The sequence below is a fragment of the Ixodes scapularis genome, unplaced genomic scaffold (assembly GCF_016920785.2).
Source record: "Ixodes scapularis isolate PalLabHiFi unplaced genomic scaffold, ASM1692078v2 ptg000943l_1__unscaffolded, whole genome shotgun sequence".
Taxonomy (NCBI): Eukaryota; Metazoa; Arthropoda; class Arachnida; order Ixodida; family Ixodidae; genus Ixodes; species Ixodes scapularis.
In genome coordinates this window covers 273930-297203 of record NW_024610073.1, presented here as the reverse complement: position 1 = coordinate 297203, position 23274 = coordinate 273930, and the positions used below count along the sequence as shown (strand labels likewise).

The 23274-nt window shown below is 47.0% G+C and overlaps 1 protein-coding gene across 1 annotated transcript; it reads left to right on the top strand.

Moving 5' to 3' along the window:
* Positions 1–648: 648 nt before the first annotated feature.
* LOC121832910 lies at positions 649–22253 on the top strand (the record flags this gene model as incomplete). The annotated part of the gene is made up of 3 exons (XM_042288039.1): positions 649–1389; positions 19878–19996; positions 22250–22253. Coding segments are annotated over 3 exons (864 nt in total), but the record flags the coding sequence as incomplete, so codon positions are not given.
* Positions 22254–23274: the final 1021 nt, after the last annotated feature.

Genomic DNA, 23274 nt, shown 5'->3' with positions numbered 1-23274 from the left:
GTATGTTATCCAGTTTCACACTAACGATACCTTCCAATATCTAGGACTGCACCAATGCACTTTTTCGACTGGGGCGTGGAGTACTCCAAAACAAAACGGCAGCGCGTCTGCTCGCGTCGGCGGTAGCGGGGGGGAGGGGGGCTGCACGCAGCTTAGAACAGCCCGTAGCGCGCGCGTACCACGTGACTGCGCCAGCCAATCGCGGTATTCTTCCCTCCTCCCTTTCCTCCTCTCCCTCCTTCTTTTCTCTCTCGCGGGGCTTTGCCGTGGGGGGTCTCACAATACGCGTCCGGGGCTCCCGCGCCCGGCCGCGCCGGCGCCCGCCGTTCACCTCTTCGGCATGTAAGACCCCTCGTTTTCCGCAGGCCCACGCAGGCCCTGCTCTTCTTTATTTTCACGGGTGTCCGCATTTTCTTTAATACAACATTCTGGCGACGAGGATGTTTTCCCCCGCATTTTCGAACCCCCGCGCCCCCTGAGGCTTCGTTTCGCCGCTTTTCGTCGCGGCTCTACTCTTTTTAGCATCGTTTTTGAGAGCGTCCGAGCGGTTGGTGGGTCGTACTCCGCGTCTAGACGGGACGTGTAACTTTTTTTTTCGTTCTCGCGTCATCTTTGACGTTCGGAATGGCGTTGTGCAAAGTTCCCGCCAATTTTCTCAACACGCCCGGTGAGCCGGTAGCGCCGTGGGAAACTTGGAAGCGCGGCTTCCTCAACTACCTCGAGGCGATCGACGCCGAGGATTTTCCGCCGAAACGCAAGAGGGCGATTTTATTTTCATTTCTCGGCGATGAAGGCAATCGCGTCGTTGATGCGTTCAACCTAGCAGGTCCGTCCGTTAGCTCGACTCAGGATGAGTTTCAGGTCTTGTTGTCCGCTCTGGACTCCCATTTCGCTTCCGCTCCAAATATCATTGTTGAGCGTAGGAAGTTCGTCAACCGAGTACAAGGTCCAGGCGAGACCGTTCTCGAGTACCTTGGGGCGCTCAGACGCCTAGCTTCGTTTTGCGATTACGGCGAGGCTTTAGAGAGCCGCGTCGCGGAAATGTTTATTTCGGGGGTCCACAGCACAGAAGTGCAGGATCGTTTAATCCGAGAGTCCGACGGAGCAAACGCACCTAGCCTCGATCGTGCTGTCCAACTAGCGCAGCAGTTCGAGCGGGCTTCTCGAGATTGCGATCTCTTTCGGCGTTTGTCAGATCAAGATCCAAACGCGTCGCACGTGGTACAGCGTGTCCAAGATGGCCGCGATCTTCAACCGTTGAGCGGTCAGCATGCCCAAGATGGCGAGGCATCATCTTCCCGGAAGAACCAGCATCCTCCTCTCCCGTCTTCCCCAAGACGTGACCGTCCTTCTCCGCCTCGTTCTCCTCCTTCCCCGTCGGCTCGCGAGTTCATCCATTCATCCGCCGGCGTTCGCGCCGCACGTTTTACCCCCATCGAGGAGCTCGCGCGCGCTCGTCGTGCGATTTTTGTTTCTTTTGTGGCCGCAAGAGCCACGCACGGCAAGATTGTCCGGCATCCAGAGCTACGTGCTTTTCGTGTGGTCGTGCGGGCCACTTCGCCAATGTCTGCCGGAGTCGCCCAAGAAGCGACCGTTACCAGCACCAGCTGGACTTTCCTGTTGGACGGCGTTCCTCCGTCCGCGACTACTACCAGCATCGGCAAGCAAGGCCTCGTCCCACAAGGACCCCCATTCAAGGCATCACCTTCCCGGACTACGAGCTCCCAGCAACAATCTACACCGTCGCGCCGCCCGATGATTTTCCGGAGCGGTGCCGTTTCTGTGGTGGCCCCTGCCACTCGAGGAAGTTTTGTCCGGCCGCACACCGTCGCTGCTTCTCCTGCCAGAAGCAAGGTCATCTAGACCGTGTCTGCGAGAGTCGACCCCGGTGGCCACGACTCGACCGTGGGGGGCCTAGCAACCCTCCCACCGTGTTCGCGTCCGCCCACCGGAGGCGTCGAGAGATGCGTCACTTTTCGGCGCCCCGAGCGCCATGGTCCCGGCCCCGGGGAGGTACCTTGCCCCCGGAGCCCCCAGTTCCTGCTGCAGCCCCGCCTGCAGTTCTTCTTGCTGCAGCCCTGCCTGCAGCCCCGTCTCCAGTCCCTGCCGCTGCCCCGTCAGCCGCAGCCCCTTCCGCTGCAGCCCTGCCTGCAGTTCCTGCCGCTGCCCCGTCAGCCGCAGCCGCTACAGCCCTGCCTGCAGCTCCTACTGAGGGTGCAACCTCCAGCACCTGTGACAGCCCAACAGTGCTGACGCAGCCACCTGTGAGTGTGTGTCCGACACCCAGCCCGGAGCCACCAGAGCCCCCGGGTTCAGACAAGTCCACCCCGCGACAGGACAGTCGCCCACTTCAAGCCTGGCCGCTGCCAGAGCGCCTAAAAGACTACTTTTTTGTGAACTTTTTCAGCAGCACTTTTGACGGAAAAGTGCAGGACATATAATTAATACATATGTGAACATTCAGTGAATTTTTTTTCTTATGCAGCTTACTGCCCCAGCGCAGCCTTTTTGCAGTGTGTGCTTTCCGCAAATCTTTTGCGACGTGCTTTTCCTTTTCATTAATTTCACATTTTCCAGTGTCTTGACATAGAAATGTCATTTCATTTCAGTACATTTCCATACTTCCCAACTGCCCTGCAGTTTGGCGTCAGTTTTCGGGAAAAAAGGTCTATTCAATTTTTTTTTTCCTAAGAGAGGAAAGGATAGGTAGTTATTTTTTTTTTAAGGAAAGGAAAGTTCATAATGGAACAGCGCGAATTATTGCAAGGACAGGAGAAGGAACTGGACAGAAGGAAAGGAAAGTGTAGTATTTCAATTTTTTATGCAAGTAGTTCTCGCTACGCTAAGCAGATGGCGCCACCGTTGCACCATTGCCCGTGTTATCGGGGTAGCGTCCCCGTGGCGCTCAACCCCCGCGTTGTTGACCGTTAAATAAATGAGTTACGATCCAGGATCATCCAGCCACCGTCTTCGCCGGACGTCCGTCTCTCTCCGTCCGGGGCTCCCGCGCCCGGCCCCGCCGGCGCCCGCCGTTCACCTCTTCGGCATGTAAGACCCCTCGTTTTCCGCAGGCCCACGCAGGCCCTGCTCTTCTTTATTTTCACGGGTGTCCGCATTTTCTTTAATACAACACCCACAAAGAACAATGTCCCCTGAGGGTCATAGTATCCGAGGGGCTCATGGCAGAAGCCGGTCGCGCTTTTTCTCCAAGACAAATTGGAAGTTTTAGGCTTTAACGATCCATTTTTGGTAAGAAATTCTGACGATATTTTAGATTTTTTAAAAAATAACTCCGACAAAGGATTTTCAGCCTGTTCATTTGACATTAAAGATTTATACTACTTTGCCGCACGACAAGTTACTAACATCCGCGGAACATTGTATCGATCGCTTTGGTACAGTGGCCTTCCAGAATCAAATCGGCATGACGGAAGAGAGTTTCATTGAAATGCTCTCGTTTTACTCGTTTTATCTTAAATCGACGTTTGTCGAATGGAATGACGGGGTCTAATACACAAACAATGGGTATGCATTGGCTCATGTTTGGCACCCATCCTCAGTAACATATTTTTAGCCCATCAGGACAAAGTTCTTTTTGACCACTTTAATGAAGGCAACGATTTTAATGAAATCAAAGTTTTTTGATTTGTGGACGATTTTTTAATTCTGTTCAAGCATGGGCCTGCAGAATTCCAGTCGAATGTGGATGACCTCTTTACTGTTTTTAAAAACGTCTTACACCCCCTCATACTAACCCAGGAACTACCGGTAGATGGTGTGTTGCAGTTCCTTGATATCAGACTAATCTTTTCTGAAAGACATGTGTGTTGGATGTACTACCCTAGAGCCCAGAAACCCCTGTTGCCGTACAATTCAGCTCATTCAAAACTGGTAAAAAGGAGTATTGCCAATATGTGCGTATTGAACGCCCTCAAAAAGTCATGCCACCATGTGATGTCAGAAGGCCTGGGCACGCAATATAGGCGGTTGTTGGCAGCAGGCTTCCCGAAGAATGTAGTGGTGTCAGTTGCAAAGATCGTATTAAAAAGATTGCGTAGTGAAGATTGCCCTCGCCCAATGGTTCTCAGAGATAAACAAAAGGTCGCGGTGATACCGTACATTCACAAAACGGCGTATGGCTTAAAAAAGGTGGCCAATAGATCAAACGTGGAAGTAGTGTTTTCCGCACCAAACAAACTTTGTAGATTATGTAGGATGACAGATCCTTTTCGTATGGCCCCTTCTGGCTGCGCGGTGAAACACAGGGATCTCTTCGTTGAATGTGCGGAGGGAGTAGTATATCAGATCCCCTTATCATACGGAAAAAAGTATATAGGTCAGACAGGCAGGTGCGTTAATGATAGGCTGAGGGAACACAAACTTAAAGTAGGAAATTATCGGGACGGTTATCTGTCTGATCATTGTCAAAGTTGCAAGTGTGTGCCGTTGTTTTCCGAGAGCAAGATTCTGGCACGGCACAAGGAAAAAACTGTGAGGGAGATAGTCGCGGCAGATGAGATTAAGAAGGGTGGTGGTGCAGCATGTGTCAGCGTGGCCTCAATTGATTAAGTGGACAAGGAGCGTGCGTTCGTCAATGACGCGGCCTGGCACCGGGTTAGCTAGTGGTGGAGCAAGATCGGAAACTCGGATGGTATAAAAGTGTCGTTTCATGTAATAAAATCAGTTGTTAGTAGCGCACTGTGCTGTCTGTTTCTCGCCTCTTTGTTCCTGTTTTTTGAGCGCTAAAATGTATTCCAAATTCCAAAACCAACATGCCCAACAATCTACTCTGCCTTAACTTTCTTCTTAACTGGGACCTGCTCTTCCGTATCTCCACTATAGCCTAAAAACTTTCCTCTTAATTTCCTAGTGCGCTGTCACCACTTTGTGTCTATGCTCCTCATGTGTATATAGCTGAAAACCTTTCGTGCCCATTGGTCCCCATCCATTTGCCTCAACCGATCCTCAAATTCTATCTTGCTCACCGCTTCCCTGCTCTCAAAAGACGCCCATCCCATGTCTCCTTGTACTCCCTGGTTTGGCGTTTTGCAATGTGCCCCCAAAGCCAGCCTACCTACTCCGCGCTGTTTTATTTCTAGTCTTGCATGCACTGCGGATTTCATGCATAGCACTGCGTTTCCAAAAGTCAAGCCAGGGACCATGACCCCTTTCCAAATCTCTCTCACTACCTCATACCTCTTGTAATTCCAAAGTGCTTTGTTTTTCATTACAGCTGCATTTCTGTTGCCCTTACCTATTATATACTTTTCATGCTCACTGAGATATTCTGCACCGTCGCATATCCATACTCCTAGATACTTGTATTTACAAGCTCTCTCAACTGTAATATTCTGTATTTTCAGCCTCTCAACTTCATCATTGTTAAAAAACATGACTGCTGATTTTGCACTACTGAACTCTAAACTTAATCCCTCTCGTTCCTTACCACAGATGCTCATTAATTCCTGCAACTCTGTCCTGTTGTTAGCCATTAGTACAATATCATCCGCATACATCAATCCCGGTAAGGATTGCTGAATTTTTTGGCCTGGCTAACTGTAGGAAAGGTCGAATCCAAGCCCACTCTTCTCTAGTATATTCTCCAATCCTCTCAGATACAACACAAACAGCAAAGGCGATAACGGGCACCCCTGCCTAAGGCCTCGTCTTATCTCTATTTTCCCCGTCACCTTTCCTTCCCATGTTATAATCACCTTATTATCTTTGTAAATGTTCCTTAATAGGGCTGTTAGTCCTTCATCTAGGTTTAAGCTCTCCACTATGTCCCACAGGTTCCTTTGGTTCACATTGTCATAGGCACCCTTGATATCCAGAAATGCCAGCCAGAGCTCTCTTTTGTTTTTGCGCTATTTCTATTTGGATGGATGGATGGATGGATGGATGGATGAATGCGGCTGAGCCCTTTGGATCGGGTGGTAGCTTATGCCACCTAGCCATTTTGTTTTACCATTTAAGCTTAGAATATTTAAATGTGCAATCTATATTCACTCCGCACTGCAAAGAAAGCGGGGCTATAAAACCTTCTTGCCATCAGTCAATAAGAAAATACCTAGTTTTCCCTCGCTTTCTGCCACCATTCACTTAATCTTTGCTTGGTAATCTCTACAGTCTTGAAATCCACTCTCCCGTCAGTCTCTAAAACCCAATGGCTTTATTAAATCCATGTTGTCTTCAGTAGGCATAGGGTGAAGCCCTTTACAGTAGATTATCAAGTGCTCAGCCGTCTCGTCCTCCTCTCCACAAGCAGTGCACACTGTATCCATTTCCTGGTACCTCGCTCTGTATGTTCTGGTTCACAGAACACCCGTCCTCGCCTCAAACAACAATGAGCTTCCCCTAGAATTGTCATAAATGCTTTCTTTGGCAATAACTGTTTTGTTTAATTATAGCTTTCTAGAGCCGTCTTTGTCTGCATTCCGTCTAGCCACCGATCTCTTTCTTTCTTCTTAACTGAGACCTGCTCTTCCGTATCTCCACTATAGCCTAAAAACTTTCCTCTTAATTTCCTAGTGCGCTGTCTCCACTTTGTGCGTATGCTCCTCATGTATAAATAGCTGAAAACCAGGAATGGGCAGTATTTCAAATACAAGTATTTGAAATACGTATTTCAAATACTTTGTGTATTTTGCATTTTTATTTAATTACAAATTGGGTGATGTATTTGACGTCTGTATTTAAATACTAAAACGTGAGTATTTCAAATGCAATTGTAATTAAACATAATTTTGTGGGCGAAAATACATCCCTCCAACTTATTGTCACGACTCATTTTGCTCATCCTAAGACGTGTCCAAAGCTGCTCTTTCTTCATCTCAACGCCAACGGCAACCACAAACCAAGAAACTCTTCATCTCTTCATACACCAGTCCTGCGGCAGTTCGCGTCTCGCTCACCACGGGCGCCCGGGCACGCCGGGCGCCCGCGGCACTTGCCTCTATTACGTTAAATAAATGTTATTGATAAAGTTACAATTCTTGATTTTATGCATGTGGTTGTAAGATATAGTCTCCATCCTTTATTCGGCCATGGGGCTTTTTCCTTTTTCTCCTTTGGCTTTATTTTTAAGACACTGTCCAGAGCAGGAAGAAAATTACGTTCTGCACCGAATGCAGTGTCTCAATCAAGCACAAGCGTTTAGTGACTTTGTGATTACGGTGCTACTCCAGGGCAAGAAAAATGACGAAATCTACCTTCACAGGCAGACTGGCTAAATAAGTGCCTGTGTCAACTTGTGATGCTTTTAGAGCGCAGCTCTTAGGCGCCCGTTTCCGGCTTGAGCGGCGTCGCCGTCGCCGTCGGTGTAACCAAGGTCATCCCAAGGTCACGTGACCCTCCAGGTCACGTGACTCCCCAAGGTCATGTGACTCCCCAAGGTCACCTCAAGGTCACGTGCCCCCAAGGTGACCCCCAGGTCACGTGGTCCCCTCCCCAAGGTCACGTGACCCCAGAGGTCGCGTGACCCCTCCCTAGGTCACCTCAAGGTCACGTGACCCCCAAGGTGACCCCTGTTGAAAATTATCGTCTATAGAAGAAGAGGAAAAGGAGATATACGACGAGAAAGAAGGGACGATGACAGCTACGGTGCTCCAAGAGCAAACGGAACCATCATGTAAATATTGTATATAAATTCTTTCTTGTTCAACGAACTCGACGCAGTTGTTCCCCTAATGTAACGCAGAATCATGGTGCCGAAACCCGGGAATAGCTGAGCCAAGATCAAGCAAGAAAATACTTCGAACATCCATCGTAAGGCCTAACGATCGTCTAAGGTACTTACCGCAACGAAAATGGATCCTCTAACGCCAGCAGCCATCGATCAACTCAAAAGAAGAAGAGCAGTGGTTCGGTCATCGGCTACCAGAATTATAACCGAAACCGTCGCTCTTCTATCCATGGAACCAAAGCCCATCGGTGAGCTGGAAGAAAAACTTAACATTTTAACAATCAAAGAAGCTGCACTGAAGGAAGTTAACGACCAGATTGAGAGAGCCATCACTGACAACACGCTCGAACAGGAGATGGAAACCGCTGAAGGCTGCACCGAAAGAATTAGCGCAACGAAAACAAAGATCCTTCAGAGTCTCAGAGAGCAAGAGCGAATGATCAACAGAACGTCGGAGACCTCGACACAAGTTGGTAGATCAGAACAACAGCTCTATGCAAGTCAGACACACGCAACAGCGAAGCTTCCGAAATTAGAAATCGCCAAATTTTCCGGAGATATTCGGTCATGGCAGGGCTTCTGGGACCAGTTTGACGCTACGATCCACAAAAATGTGTCCCTCTCGGCAATTGACAGGTTTAAATACTTGAAGAGCTCCTTACAAGCAAAGCTGCTGCGGCAGTTGACGGTTTTCAACTAACATCTGAAAATTACGCAGTTGCACTGGACATTCTGAAAGCAAGATTCGGGAAAAAAGAACTCATCATAGAAGAACACCTTGCACGTTTGCTGGCTGTAAGAACAATAAGAAACTCTCAGGACGTCGAGAAGCTCAGGTTATTATACGACGAAGTTGAGTCTGGAGTTCGTAGTCTTGAGGCACTGGGTGTATGTTCAACCACATACGGAACCATCCTCCTAACGGTTCTGCGAAAAGCCGTGCCATCAGATCTCGAACTGGAATATCATCGAAAGACAACAGCAGTATCAACAAACGAAGGCAACGAGCTAAAGCGATTCTTGGACTTCCTGAAAACGGAAATTGAAAGCCGAGAGCGGACTCAGCATAGAAATCAAAGAAAACCAACTTCCAATTTGGATAGAGCTACTCCTGGGGGAAGAGACCGACAGACGCAATACCCGCCTTCGGCAGCTATGTTTGCGACAGGAACTCAGAAAGAAGAGAAACAATGCTTGTTCTGCGGATCCTATGACCACCTAGCTGCCAACTGTTCTATACTAATGACATTGGAAGAGAAAAAAGAAATGCTGGAAAGGAACAATCGATGCTTTCGATGCACGAAGCAAAACCACCGTGCAAGGGATTGCAGAAGCGCAAGGTGGCTAAAGTGCGCACAATGTTCTAAAAGGCATGCCACGACAATGTGCGATCCAAGCTACAACGCGCTAGGAAACAAAGGTCCGCACGAAAAGTCTAGTACAAGTAAGAAGGAAGCCCCTAACGAAACAGTGCTGCAGTCCTCTCTAAAGCCAACGAATAGCAAAAACAGAGGGCCGTGCCAAGTCCTTCTACAAACGGCAAAAGCATGGGCATAAGGTGAACAAAACCGTGTGCTTGTCCGGCTTCTCATTGATGGCGGAAACCAACGCACCTTTGTGAGACGAGACATCTCAGAGAAACTTCACCTGAACGTTTTAGGAGAAGAGGACCTAACGATCTTCACCTTTGGAGAAGGCGCTGCAACAGCCTCAAGAAAATGTCGAAGAGTAGAGCTATGGCTGCGCAACCAATACAACAGAAAGGACGTACGAATTGAAGCCCTAGAAGACCCACAGATATGTGCTGACAGCATTCACACACCACCAGACGTACACTGGACATACCAGAAGACATGCTGCTTGCTGATACGTCTCTCAACAACGACGAATGTGAAAACGGAATCAGCCTACTGATCGGAGCCGACCATTACTGGGACGTGGTAAGTGGAAGCGTGAGACGCCTGAAAACAGGATTGATGGCCGTCGACACCATCCTCGGTTGGACTCTACAAGGGCCCATGTCCTGAAGATCATCTACTGCTATCTACTCATCAATTACTGGAGTGATGAAGGTTACGACAGCTGACGCAACTGAGATATCAACACAATTGCGATCGTTCTGGGAACTGGAGCATATCGGAATTAAGGAACAAGAAACGTCGACCAACGAAATTGCTCAATTTGAAGACTTTAAAAGGAGCGTAAAATATGAAGACGGACGATACCAAGTTTTTCTCCCTTGGAATGATAAAGTTGAGATGCTCAAAGACAACAAAGAGAACGCAGAACGAAGACTCCGATCACTGACTGGTCGCCTCATGAAAAACAAAGCGCTCATGAGAGACTACGACACAGCAATACGGGAATATTTTGGCAATGGGTTTGCAGAAAAGGTTCGAAGTAATGAAAAAAGCGGAAATCCTGCATATTACATGCCACACCAAGCGGTTGTGCGACAGGAACGACTGACAACAAAATTGCGGGTGGTATTCGACGCGTCCTCCAGCGCTGCATGGGAACTTCCACTGATTGACACTTTATCCAGTGGAACGAACTTAAATCCTGAATTAATAGACCTGCTGATCGAGTTTCGTACTCACAATGTCGTCGTAATAGCAGACATCGAGAAGGCTTTTTTACAGGTGATGTTGGCGGAGCAAGACAGAGATGCCTTACGTTTTTTATGGTACGAAACTACTCCACAGCAAGGACATCACCTTCCGCCTATAACAACATGGAGAATGACCAGAGTTCCATTTGGGGCAACATCAAGTCCGTTTCTTCTGGCAGCAACGTTGAGACACCATTTCGACTTGATGAACGAAGAATTTCCCGATACCTCGAATACTCTAAAACAGCACATGTATGTTGACGACCTGGTAACTGGCACCGATGATTTGGAAGGAGCCCAGGTACTGTGCAGAGAAGCAACAAAGATACTAGAAAAGGCGGGAATGCATCTTAGAAAGTGGAAATCAAATGAACCAAGGTTGTTATCGGAATTAAAGGAAGAAGGATCCGGCCAAGTACCACTACCCGAACAAATTGGCCGAACAAAGGTTCTAGGCATTGGTTGGGAAGCACAAGCAGACATCATCAATTTCGACATAGAACCTCTAATTGACTTTCTGTGCTCACGTGAAGACAGCAAACGCTTCGTACTTCAAGCAACAGCTCGCATATTTGACCCTATGGGTTTTCTTGCTCCCACCGTGACAACCATAAAAATGCTATTTCAACGACTTTGGGAGCGAGGAGTTGAGTGGGATGAGGTGTTACCTTCAGACTTATACGAAGAATGGGACAAGTGGTGTACAGACCTCACTGCGTTGAAGGACGTCGCTGTTCCAAGACTCATCATTCGCGACTTCAGCAAAGACAAAACAGAAAAGGCATTGCACGTCTTCTGCGATGCTAGCACAAAAGCGTACGGAGCTGTAGCGTACGTGGCATCGAAAGAGGAAGAGGGAAGAAAGTGTGTGACCATTGTAATGGCGAAATCGAGAGTGGCACCCCTCAAGCGGTTGACCCTTCCGCGACTAGAGCTTATGGGAGCATTAATTGGCGCTCGTTTGGCACATTCTCTAACAAAGAAGTTGAAGATGGAAGGACTCCCAGTGTATCTGTGGACTGACTCCATGATCGTCTTTTATTGGATTCGTAGTTCTGCAAACCGGTGGAAGCAGTTTATTGCAAATCGCGTCTCAGAGATCCAAGGTCTGACGGTACCAATCAACTGGAGGTATTGTCCTGGTTCAGAAAATCCAGCAGACCTTTTAACGCGTGGACTCATGCCAAGTGCTCTGGTTGAGAACAACACATGGTGGAATGGACCCATCTGGCTTCAATGCTCGGAATCATCCTGGACAAGTCAAGTTGAGGAAAGACCAGAATGCGAAGAATACAAGGCTGAAGAAAAGAAAGATACTGTTGTTCAACTCACAATACCCGACGAAATTCATCTGATGAACTTGGATAACTACAGTTCATTTAATAAGTTGGTTCGAGTGACGGCCTGGATTAAACGCTTCGTAAACAACAAGGACAACGCAGGCGAGCGCTAACAAGCGATGAAATCATAGACGCAGAAAAATACTGGATAGCGGCTACACAAATGCAGGCTTTCCCGAAGGAAATCGTACTCCTAAAAGATCAGCAGCCAGTTGACAAAAATTCAAAAATCAAGTCGTTCAACCCAATTATCGACAGTGATGATATTATGAGAGTTGGTGGTCGTTTACAATTCAGTAACAATGAGGAAAGCGTAAAACACCCAATAATTCTATCTGCAAATCACCGGTTCACTACCCTTTTCATTGAGGAAGAACATCGTCGACTGCTGCACGCCGGAGTTCAAGACACTTTGACGCAGCTACGGGAAACTTACTGGATTATAAAGGCAAGGCAAGTCATACAGAAAGTAATACGTCGCTGTTTAACTTGCCAAAGACAAAGCTGTGCACCTGCCTCAGAGCCGGTAGCTCCACTACCAGCCGACAGAGTTTCAAGATGCGAACCATTCGAAACTACTGGAGTGGATTTCGCGGGACCTCTGATATGTCGACATCACTACGGAAGTAGCAATGTTTACATCGCACTTTTCACTTGTGCCGTAACACGTGCCGTGCACCTCGAACTTGTGAGTGACCTATCGACAACAGCATTTTTGTTGGCGTTCAAACGCTTCCTTGCACGTCGAGGCATCGCAAAAACGATTTATTCAGGTAACGCCTCAACGTTCAAACGAGCCGCTAAAGACATCAGACAAATGTTTGAAGCAATACAAGGAGAGGAAGCGCAGACCTACTTTGCAAATCACAGGATTAGGTGGAAAACAATTGTAGAAAGAGCCGTATGGTGGGGCGGTTTTCGGGAGAGACTAGTGAGGTCGGTCAAAGTCTTACTACGCAAGGTTCTGGGCCGTAGTAGTCTGAATTTCGAAGAACTGGCCACGGTCCTCACTGAGGTAGAAGCTGTAGTCAACTCCCGTCCAGTGACATACATTTACAACAACTCTAAAGAACCAGAGGCTCTATCTCCAGCACACTTTTTATTGGGACGTAAACTGACCACCCTTCCCCCACATCACTTACCAGCAAAAGATGAAGCAAGTTCTGGACACTTAGCGCGACGTTGGAAATATCGATGCACTATTATAGAGCAAATTTGGAGAAGATGGAGACCTGAATATTTGCTAGAACTCAGGTCAGCTCACATCACCAAACCCAACAGTTGAAGTGGTTTACAAACCGATGACATCGTCCTTCTCAAAGGCGACCGGCTCCCACGGCAGACGTGGAAAATCTGCAGAGTTAAAGATACTTTCCCAGGAAAGGACGGCAAGGTTCGAGCATGCAGGATTGTGCTGCCCACTGGGGGAGAGATCCGCCGTCCGATACAGTTATTATACCCGCTGGAATTGCAAGAATGAGCATTTGCTCATTTCGGGGGGAGTTTGTTGACAATTATCGTCTATAGAAGAAGAGGAAAAGGAGATATACGACGAGAAAGAAGGGACGATGACAGCTATGGTGCTCCAAAAGCAAACGGAACCATCATGTAAATATTGTATATAAATTCTTTCTTGTTCAACGAACTCGACGCAGTTGTTCCCCTAATGTAACGCAAAAACCCCCACGTGACACCCCAAGGTCACGTGACTCCCCAAGGTCACGTGACCCCCCAGGTCACGCCTCTCCGAGGTCACGTGACCCCCCCCCCCCCCGGGGCATATTAAAGAATGAGGGGAGGAGGAGGAGGAGAAGGAGGAGGAGGGGTCTACCTTCCCCTCAGCACCCTTCACTCCTCCTCCTCAAGAGCTGCGCTCCAATTCGGCGTTACCGGGAGTTGTAAAGGGCTTTCACTTTTTTTTAGCCTGATTTCCATCCATATTTTTGCCTGGAACATTCTAAATGCGCGGGTCGTCCAGATTTTCGTAACTGGTGCAAGTTGCAACAATAAAAAAATTCCTAGCTAGTGCTGCGCGTCTTGGTCGTCTCGGTTCTTTGTTGGTCTATACCAAAATGTAATCGACAAAAAAAGCTGCTTGAAGCTCTGTACTTTTTTCACCTACAGTAGGCTCGCGATAATTCAAATTTGGATATTTCGTACTTCCGGTTAATTCAAACAGATCTGAAAATTTTGGTTGTCCCGCTTTGTTTTTAATGTATTTATAAGCCGCTTAATTCGAACGGCGATTTCGCTTTATTCATACTCAGGGATGGGCAAAATACATGCAAATATGTATCAAAATACAAATACAAAATACTTCGTCAAAAATGTGTTTAATTACAAATCTAATTACATTTCCATAAACGCATTTAAGTACAAGATACAAATACAACCAAATGTATTTGGTCTCCTCCAAATACTTTTCCAAATACATTCCTCAAAATTTGCGTCAGTGACTTCAGGGCACCTGCAACGGGTTTCTGGGTATCCCATTTTAATTTTGCATCGCACACTCGGGAGTTAGTGTGCGAGGCTCTAGTAACGTAATAGAAATATAATCACAAAACAAATGTAATCAGCTTGGACGTAATAGGTGAAAAAAGTACAATGCTTCAAGCAGCTTTTTTTTGTCGATTACATTTTGGTATAGATCAACAAAGAATCGAGACGACCAAGACGCGCAGCACTAGCTAAAGAATTTTTTTATTGTTGCAACTCGCACAAGTTACGAAAATCTGGACGACCCGCGCATTTAGAATGTTCCAGGCAAAAATATGGATGGAAATTAGGCTGGAAAGCATCACAAGTTGCCACAGGCACTTATTTAGCCAGTCTGTGTGGGAACGTCGATTTCGTCGCTATTCTTGCCCTGGACTAGCACCGTAATCACAAAGTCACTAAACGCTTGTGCTTGATTGAGAGACACTGCATTCGGTGCAGAACGTAGTTTTCTTCCTGCTCTGGGCAGTGACAATAAATTTGAGGGATGTAATTTTGCCAACAAAATTGTATTTAATTACAATTGTATTTGAAATACCCACGTTTTAGTATTTAAACACACACGTCAAATACATTACCGAATTTGCAATTAAATACAAATGCAAAATACACAAAGTATTTGAAATACGTATTTCAAACACTTGTATTTGAAATACTGCCCATCCCTGTTCATACTTTTTTGTTCTCGCGGCCCCGCTGAGTGCGCTTGTTTCCGAGCACCGGTGCACCACAGAGAAGCAATACCCGCAAAGCTTGTTTTTGCGAGTGTTGCTTCTTCGCAGTGCACCGGTGCTCGGAAAGAAGCGCACTCAACGGGGCTCAATCAGGCACACATTAGCGGAAAACGGCATTCACATTATGTGCTTCAAGACTAGCAATGATGACCAAGACGACATCGAGGATGAGGAACAGCTCACTGGCATCATGCTTTCTGACCTTGAAGCACATAATGTGAACGCCGAGCTGGCGGAATATGCTAGTCTTGACGACTATGTGCGTGTTTGTCGTGATAACTCATTAGAGGACATAAGGAAGTAATGCCAGCACAGTGAAGCAGCGAGAGTGAAGATGATGATGAAGAAAGGGATGACCCACTACCAACTTTCACAGCCGCAAAGGCCTTTGAGCACATCGCTCAGCTCCGGAAGTTTCTGTCTGCAAATTAGGAAGAGACCCGTAATGAGCTACTTGCGTTGGCTGGTATTGAAAATTTTGAGATCTCATGTACTGACTAAACAGTCCACAATCGACAACTTTTTTGCCGGATGAATAAACTTAACGTCACAGTTCTTTCACCAATTAGTTATGCTTGTACCTGCTTATAATTATGCCTATGTAGAGGAAACTGGCAAAAATCTGCTTTGTATGTGTAACAGTAACATGTAACATGTAACAAATCATAATGTTGTCTAGTATCATACTTAGATGAATTTCTGATAATTCAAACTTCTGGTAATTCAAACTAAAATCTGTGACTTCCTGGAGTTTGAATTAATGAGAGTCTACTGTATTACGTCCAAGCTGATTACATTTTTTTTGTGTGATTATATTTCTATTACGTTACTAGAGCCTCGCACACTAACTCCCGAGTGTGCGATGCAAAATTAAAGTGAGATACCCAGAAACCCGTTGCAGGTGCCCTGAAGTCGCTGACGCAAATTTTGAGGAATGTATTTGGAAAAGTATTTGGAGGAGACCAAATACATTTGGTTGTATTTGTATCTTGTACTTAAATGCTTTTTTTGGAAATGTAATTAGATTTGTAATTAAATACATTTTTGACGAAGTATTTTGTATTTGTATTTTGATACCTATTTGCCTGTATTTTGTATTTTTCCACTAACGATCCACTATTCAATCGGTGGGTAGCAAAACGTATACGCATCTGCAGAGTCATGGGCGATGCGTAGTCTAAGTGGCTGGAAGTTTACACGATGCCTGCCACGACGTCCAAACACGCCATTGACGTTCTGCGGTCTCTTTTACCTACTTTTGCCCTGCCGAAAATACTTTTCTCCGATAACGCGCCAAATCTTGCTTCAATTAAAATAAACAAGCTTTTGAAGAAAATAAAAACCGGCATCAGGCATCACATTAGTGTACCATACCATCCTGCAACTAACGGGTGTAGTATTTTAATTTTTCGCAAGTTCTTTACACGCTATTTAGACGGCGCCACTTTCCACCACTGCGCCGTGTTAGGGTCTCGAAGTTCCAAAACCAAGGAAGACAATTGCGGCGTTCTTTCCCATAAGCAAGGCTGCATACCTCGACGTCATCCCTCCCTCCTCCTCGACCAAACAGGGAGAACTCCACGCCATTTGCCTGGCTTTAGCATCAGCCTAGGAAGCTATGTCCTCCTCCATATCCGCCCTCCCTGCGAACCTTCGCATCTTTTCAGATTCACAGGAAGCAATCAAAGAATGCAAGGCTAGAGCCAGCCCTTCCAAGCTAATGCGAAAAACTAAAAACCTCGCTTCGCAACTTCGTGGCCAGGGAGTTCACGTCAAGATCGAATAGGTACCTGGCTACGCCGGGATTCCTGGAAATGAAGAGGCTCATGGAATCGCCCGTGCCGCACTCTTCCTCTCGGGTGAGGAGACTAGTCCCTCACATCAATCAGAACACGGATACGCGACGCAGCGTGATCGCGCGTCTCGTCTCCGAACCTACAACCGCCAGTCCACCGCCCTCAACGATTACGCGGAACTGGACCCGGACGAGCACCGCACTCTCATCAGAAACGAATGTCGCATTCGGCTCGAGGAACTTCTACCCGAGGACCCGGACCCTCTTCCGTCGGGGTTGGGTCGTCGAGCGAGAGTCCTCCTTCTGTGCATCAGAACGGACACAACGGTCGATCCAGCACGAATAGCAACATGGAGCCAAAACAAGTCCTCGGGCTTGTGCTAGCGCTGCAAACTCGGAGCCCGGGCTACCTTCGCCCACCTTGCCTGGTCCTGCCCGGACCTGGCAGCAATACGATCCCGCAACCGGCCACTCGATATCATCCAGCTCGAAAGCTGGACGCACCCTCCAGGAACAGGGGGTGCACGTAGGCCTGTGCTGCGGTCCCTCCTCGACTTCGTGTTCGAGGCGGGACTGCAAGCGCATATCTGACTTCCCTCACGGCCTAGCAGCCAGGCGTCCGGCCACCGCTGCATTCTATCCTTCCTCTTTCTTTTTTTTCGGCCAAATAATAAACGTTTTACTGACTGACTGACTGTGTTAGGGTTGCGTCTGGGTCCGGACATTTCGTCGAACGCCGTTTGATTGAACGCCGTTTGATCGAACGCCATTTCATCGAAGCCGTTTCATCGAACACCGTTTCATCGAACGCCGTTTCATCGAAGCCGTTTCATCGAACGCCGTTACAGCCTGTAATATTTTTGTAATTTATCTTAATTTTTATACACAACGTCATCTAATTCTCCCTTTTTTAAACCACAGGATGCAGTGACGAGATAAGTTTCATCGTGAACATATCCTGCTTCGAGAAGAAAGCCTCCGTGAAAAAATGACCCCTCTCTATGTCACGTGAAACAACTAAAAATTAGAAAAAAAAAAAAACAGAAAGCACAATGTGCTTTCTGGGAAGCGGGTAGTGTTTTATTGTCTGACAGCGTGTACGTGTAACATTGGGTTATGTGAGGATCCGAAAGGGTTCTGTGACTTCTGTCTTCTTGGGTGACAGAGTACACCCAGGACTTTACTATTGTCGCGTGTGGGTTGGCCTTCCTAAGAAAGCGTCCTGAAGATCATTCATAGGCAAAAGGGTCGGTGATAAAGTTGACAGTGAAAGGGAGGTGGTTCCAGTCCAGGTGTAGCCCGAAGCCATGTTCGCTGACACTTTGTGCAGCTTTTGTCTCTGTAAAAATTGAAAAAAAAGCAGAAACGTTCAATCTAAGCATAAAGCTGATAATCAGAGTATCATTAAATTTTATTTCGTGTGCTATCCTGGCAGAGTATCGTTATATTATAAGCGTGCTGCCCTGGCAGTTGAATGCTTTTCGTGAATAAACCTTCAACTAAGCGTAAGTGTGCAAACGAGCTGGTGCGAATTGCACATTACTGAAACCCCCAGACAGCCAATAAAAAAAAAAAAGAAAAAAAAACGACACAGGCATTTAAAAGTGTTTTAAGTGTCGGTCCTTTACCTCCAGTGTCATGTTTTTTGTCATGTACATGAGTAAAACTTTTCAGTAAGTCGCATGCCCATTTGTTTTTATACCAGTGGTATTTATTTCAAGTAATTTGGCTCCACCCTAAAAACAGTTTCACAGGTGACTGACTACTTTAGTCTTAGCAAATGTAAGGTAAAACATCTATAGAGCACTGTTATGCCCCGAAATTCGATACAGAGAAATTCGATGAAACGGCCCTTAGCGATTCGATGAAACGGCGTTCGATGAAATGGCGTTCGATGAAATGTCCATTCATTCGATGAAACGGCGTTCGATGAAACGGCGTTCGATGAAATGTCCGCTACCCGGTTGCGTCCCCGTGGCGCTCTACCTCCATATTTGTTTACCGTTAATAAACGGAGTTACGCTTCAACTGCTTCAACAACTGTGGCTTCAACCACCGACTGGTTCGGACGTGTCTCTCTCCTTCCGGGGCTCCCGCGCCCGGCCCGCCGGTCACCACTTCGGCATGTGAGACCTCATTCTTTTCTGCAGGCCCACGCAGGCACTGCTCTTCGTTATTTTTTCGGGTTGTCCGCATTTTCTTTTAATACTACATTTTGGCGACGAGGATTTACCGAGGAAATACTACATTTTTGGCGACTAAGGATGGGATTTTTTTTTCTCCGCATTTTCGAACCTTCGCGCTCCCCGAGGTTTTCTTTTCGCTGCTTTTCTTCGCGGCTCTGCTCTGTTTAGCATTGTTTTTGGGAGGGTCCGAGCGGTTGGTCGGCCGTACTCCCCATCCGACGGACTGGACGTGTAATTTTTTTTTCCTCTTCGCGTCATCTTTCACGTTCTGAATGGCGTTGTGCAAAGTTCCCGCCAATTTTCTCAGCGCGCCCGGCGAACCAATGACGCCGTGGCAAACATGGAAGCGCGGCTTCCTCAACTACCTTGAGGCGATCGACGCCGAGGATTTTACGCCGAAACGAAAGAGGGCGATTTTAATTTCATTTCTCGGCGATGAAGGCAATCGCGTCGTTGATGCGTTCAACCTAGCAGGTCCGCCCGCTAGCGCGACTCAGGATGAGTTTCAGGTTTTGTTGTCCGCTTTGGACTCCCATTTCGCTTCCGCTCCTAACATCATTGTTGAGCGTCGGAAGTTCATCAACAGAGTACAGGGTCCAGGAGAGACCGTCCTCGAATATCTTGGGGCGCTCAGACGCCTAGCTTCTCTTTGCGATTACGGCGAGGCTTTAGAGAGCCGCGTCGCGGAGATGTTTATTTCGGGGATCCACAGCACGGAAGTGCAGGATCGTCTAATCCGAGAGTCCGACGGAGCTAACGCAAATAGCCTCGATCGTGCTGTTCAACTAGCGCAGCAGTTCGAGCGGGCATCTCGAGATTGCGATCTTTTACGGCGTTTGTCAGAACGAGACCCAAACGCGTCGCACGTGGTACAGCGTGTCCAAGATGGCCGCGATCTTCAACCGCTGAGCGATCAGCATGCCCAAGATGGCGAGGCATCATCTTCACGGAGGAACCAGCATCCTCCTCCCCCGTCTCCCCCGAGACGTGAGCATCCTTTTCCGCCTCCTTCCCCGTCGGGTCGCGAGTTGAGATCTCCCCCATTCATCCGCCGGCGTTCGCGCCGCACGTTTTACCCCCATCGAGGAGCTCGCGCGCGCTCGTCGTGCGATTTTTGTTTCTTTTGTGGCCGCAAGAGCCACGCCCGGCAAGATTGTCTGGCATCCGGAGCTACGTGCTTCTCGCGTGGTCGTGCGGGCCACTTCGCCAACATCTGCCGGAGTCGTCCAAGAGGCGACCATTACCACCCAGACAACACTCGACATCCTCAGGACGTCCTCGAAAGGTACAAACGTCCTCAAGGTTTTCAAGACGTCCTCAGGACATCAGAATTAATTGGGGGGCTAGTTGGTTGAACATCTAGACGGTGGTTTTGAAAGCGCAAAGGACTGAGAAGAGAAGGAGGGGACAGGACAGAGCGCTTACTTACAACTGTCAAATTTAATAGAGCATCTAGAGAACGACAAGGTGGAAGTGAAAAAAGAAAGGAAGGAAAGAGAGATGATATTAAAGTCACTGCTGATTAAAAGAACATATTTAGTTTTATAAATCGAAATAAAAATTATTTTGACTTCAGCCAAAGGCAAAGTACTTGTCACGTAAAAAAACTCTATGCTACAAAAAGCAAAAGAAAAAGAAAAACATGAAATATTAGAGAAAAAATTACGCTGAGCAAACGGCTAAAACGTCTTCAGATAAAACACCGCTAGAACTGAAGTTCTCTCTGTGTTTCAGGTCTTCAGGGGAAACACCGAAGGAACTGAAGTTCTTTTTGTGTTAGGGTCACTGATGGCGCGCTTATGCACTTGTCGCCACTGGTGAGGATGACTTGAGCCTCGTACAGTTTTCTGGTGTTTTTGTCACGGAACCGCTTTAGAACTTTGGTGTGGTTGAATGTTGGTGAGCATTTGCAGTCTCCGACATGCACCGCAAGATGTCCCGATGGTGCTGATTTTAACGTTTGGGCATGTTCTCTTAATCTGGTATTAATACATCGCCCCGACTGACCTACATACACTTTGCCGCATGTAAACGGTATTTGATATACCACTCCACTTTGACATTCCACATACTTGAGTCGATGTTTTACACTGCACTCTGCCTGTTGATGCTGTTGGCAATTGATCTTAGGGCAGAGCCTTTTTAGTTTGTCCGGAGCTGAAAGCACAACTTGGACTTGAAACTTCGCAGCTGTTCTCTTCAAGTTGTGGGACAAACGGTGTATATATGGCAGAACAGTCGGTCGGTGTTTCTTTCGTTTTTCAGTGTCACGTTTTTTATTTGAGGTCATCAAGGATTCGGCAACGTCATATATTATGGAATTCGGATATCCCGACGCTTTCAGTCTTTGCACTTGAGCATCGAAGCTTTCCCCCGCTGAGTGCATGCAAGATTTTTTAAGAGCTGTATTCAGGCAATTTTTTGCGATTCCTCTTTTTATAATTTTGGAGTGAGCCGAATCATACTGTAAAAGACCTTTCTTCGATCGAGGGGAATACATCCAGCAAGCGTGGTTGTCGGAGAACACCAGTCTTAGATCTAAAAAGTGGAGAACGGAGTTCACTGGTGATTCTTGGGTGAACTTGAGACCTTGGCCATTTTCTAAAAAGTTAGATTGGATGATGTTGAATATTTGCGTCTCATTCTCACTTGGGCGATGTTGAAGGAGAGCGAGGTAATCATCAACATATCGAAAAATATGAGATACAGGGCTGTTAGAAAGTGTACTGTCTATTGCCCGATCACATTGGGACAAGTAAATATCACATATTATAGGTGCCACCCAGGAACCTATACATATACCTTTCTTTTGTAGGAAAGAATTACCTTCAAATGTGACGACTGTAGCAGAAAGGTAGAACTTTAAAAGTTCTAAGAAGGACTCTACCGGAATGCCGCACTTGTTTTGAAATGAAATAGTTCCATTGGCTTCAATACATTCACTTATTGCTGCAAATAATTTCATGTGAGGTACTGAGTAAAACAGATCCTCCACATCAAGTGACAAGCCAAAGCGCACTGTCATTGCATTTAGTTGCAGATACTTAATAAGTTCCTCTGAATTTGTTATTAGGAATGGGTCATTCAGCTGGAAATTCGACAAATGGCTTAAGAGGAACCGTGACATTAAACCCTGCCAAGACCCTTTCTCAGTGACCACAACTCCGAAAGGACATTCGTCCTTGTGTGTTTTTGCCGTGAAAAACATATCCAAATGGTCCTTTTTCGTAGCAGTAATTGTCTTCCTCAATTGCTCCAGCTCAAGCCTGTGGCACAGTTGGAGCGCCTTTGCCTTCACTCTCTTAATTTTGAAATCATGCAACTGGTTAAAGTTTTTCTCTATGGCCTTCCCTGCTTTTTCGAGGTAGAGTGACCTAGGAATGACAACGAAACTTTCGAGGTAGAGTGACCCTAACACAAAAAGAACTTCAGTTCGTTCGGTGTTTCCCCTGAAGACCTGAAACACAGAGAGAACTTCAGTTCTAGCGGTGTTTTATCTGAAGACGTTTTAGCCGTTTGCTCAGCGTAATTTTTTCTCTTCTATTTCATGTTTTTCTTTTTCTTTTGCTTTTTGTAGTATAGAGTTTTTTTACGTGACAAGTACTTTGCCTTTGGCTGAAGTCAAAATAATTTTTATTTCGATTTATAAAACTAAATATGTTCTTTTTAGCAGCAGTGACTTTAATTTCATCTTTCTTTTCTTTCTTTTCTTTTTTCACCTCCACCTTGTCGTTCTCTAGATGCTCTATTAAATTTGACAGTTGTAAGTAAGCGCTCTGTCCTGTCCCCTCCTTCTCTTCTCAGTCTTTTGCGCTTTCAAAACCACCGTCTAGAGGTCCTCAGGACATCCTGAGAACGTCAGTCGCTGGATCATTCTAGAAACGTCCTTCCGAGGACTTATTGCGGACGAAGGATACAAAGTTAGAGATAAGTTCAGTTCATAATGCGTTTATTGGCCATAATCTAGGGGGAAAGGAGAGGGAGGGCGTCGGTAACTACGCGGTCTGGACGCTGGCACGAAATAAAAGAGACGGGATTAGATGAAGATGTCCAAATTGGCCTCATAGATAAAATTAGGAGGCCGTTCAGGATTCTCCTTTGGTTGTTCTGGGATCCAGGCGGGTGGGTCCATCCCTCCAGCGAGCTAATGTCTGGGGGTCGGTGCTTTGTCCTGGCTTCCTTTGATTTGGGGCACTCCCATAGGATGTGGTGAGTGTCGGCCTTCTTGCCCATGGTGCACCTTGAACAGGTTCCAGACCTGGTTCCTTTGCTCCATGATGCGATGCGGGCGGGCGTGCAGGTGGTGTCCGCGCGTATTTTCGTGAGGAGAACGCTGGCTCGTCTGCCGAAACCCTGGGGAAGGGGATCTGCGTTCGGAGGAAGTTTCTCCCAAAGTGTGGTCCGGTAGTGTTCTTTAATTTGGGC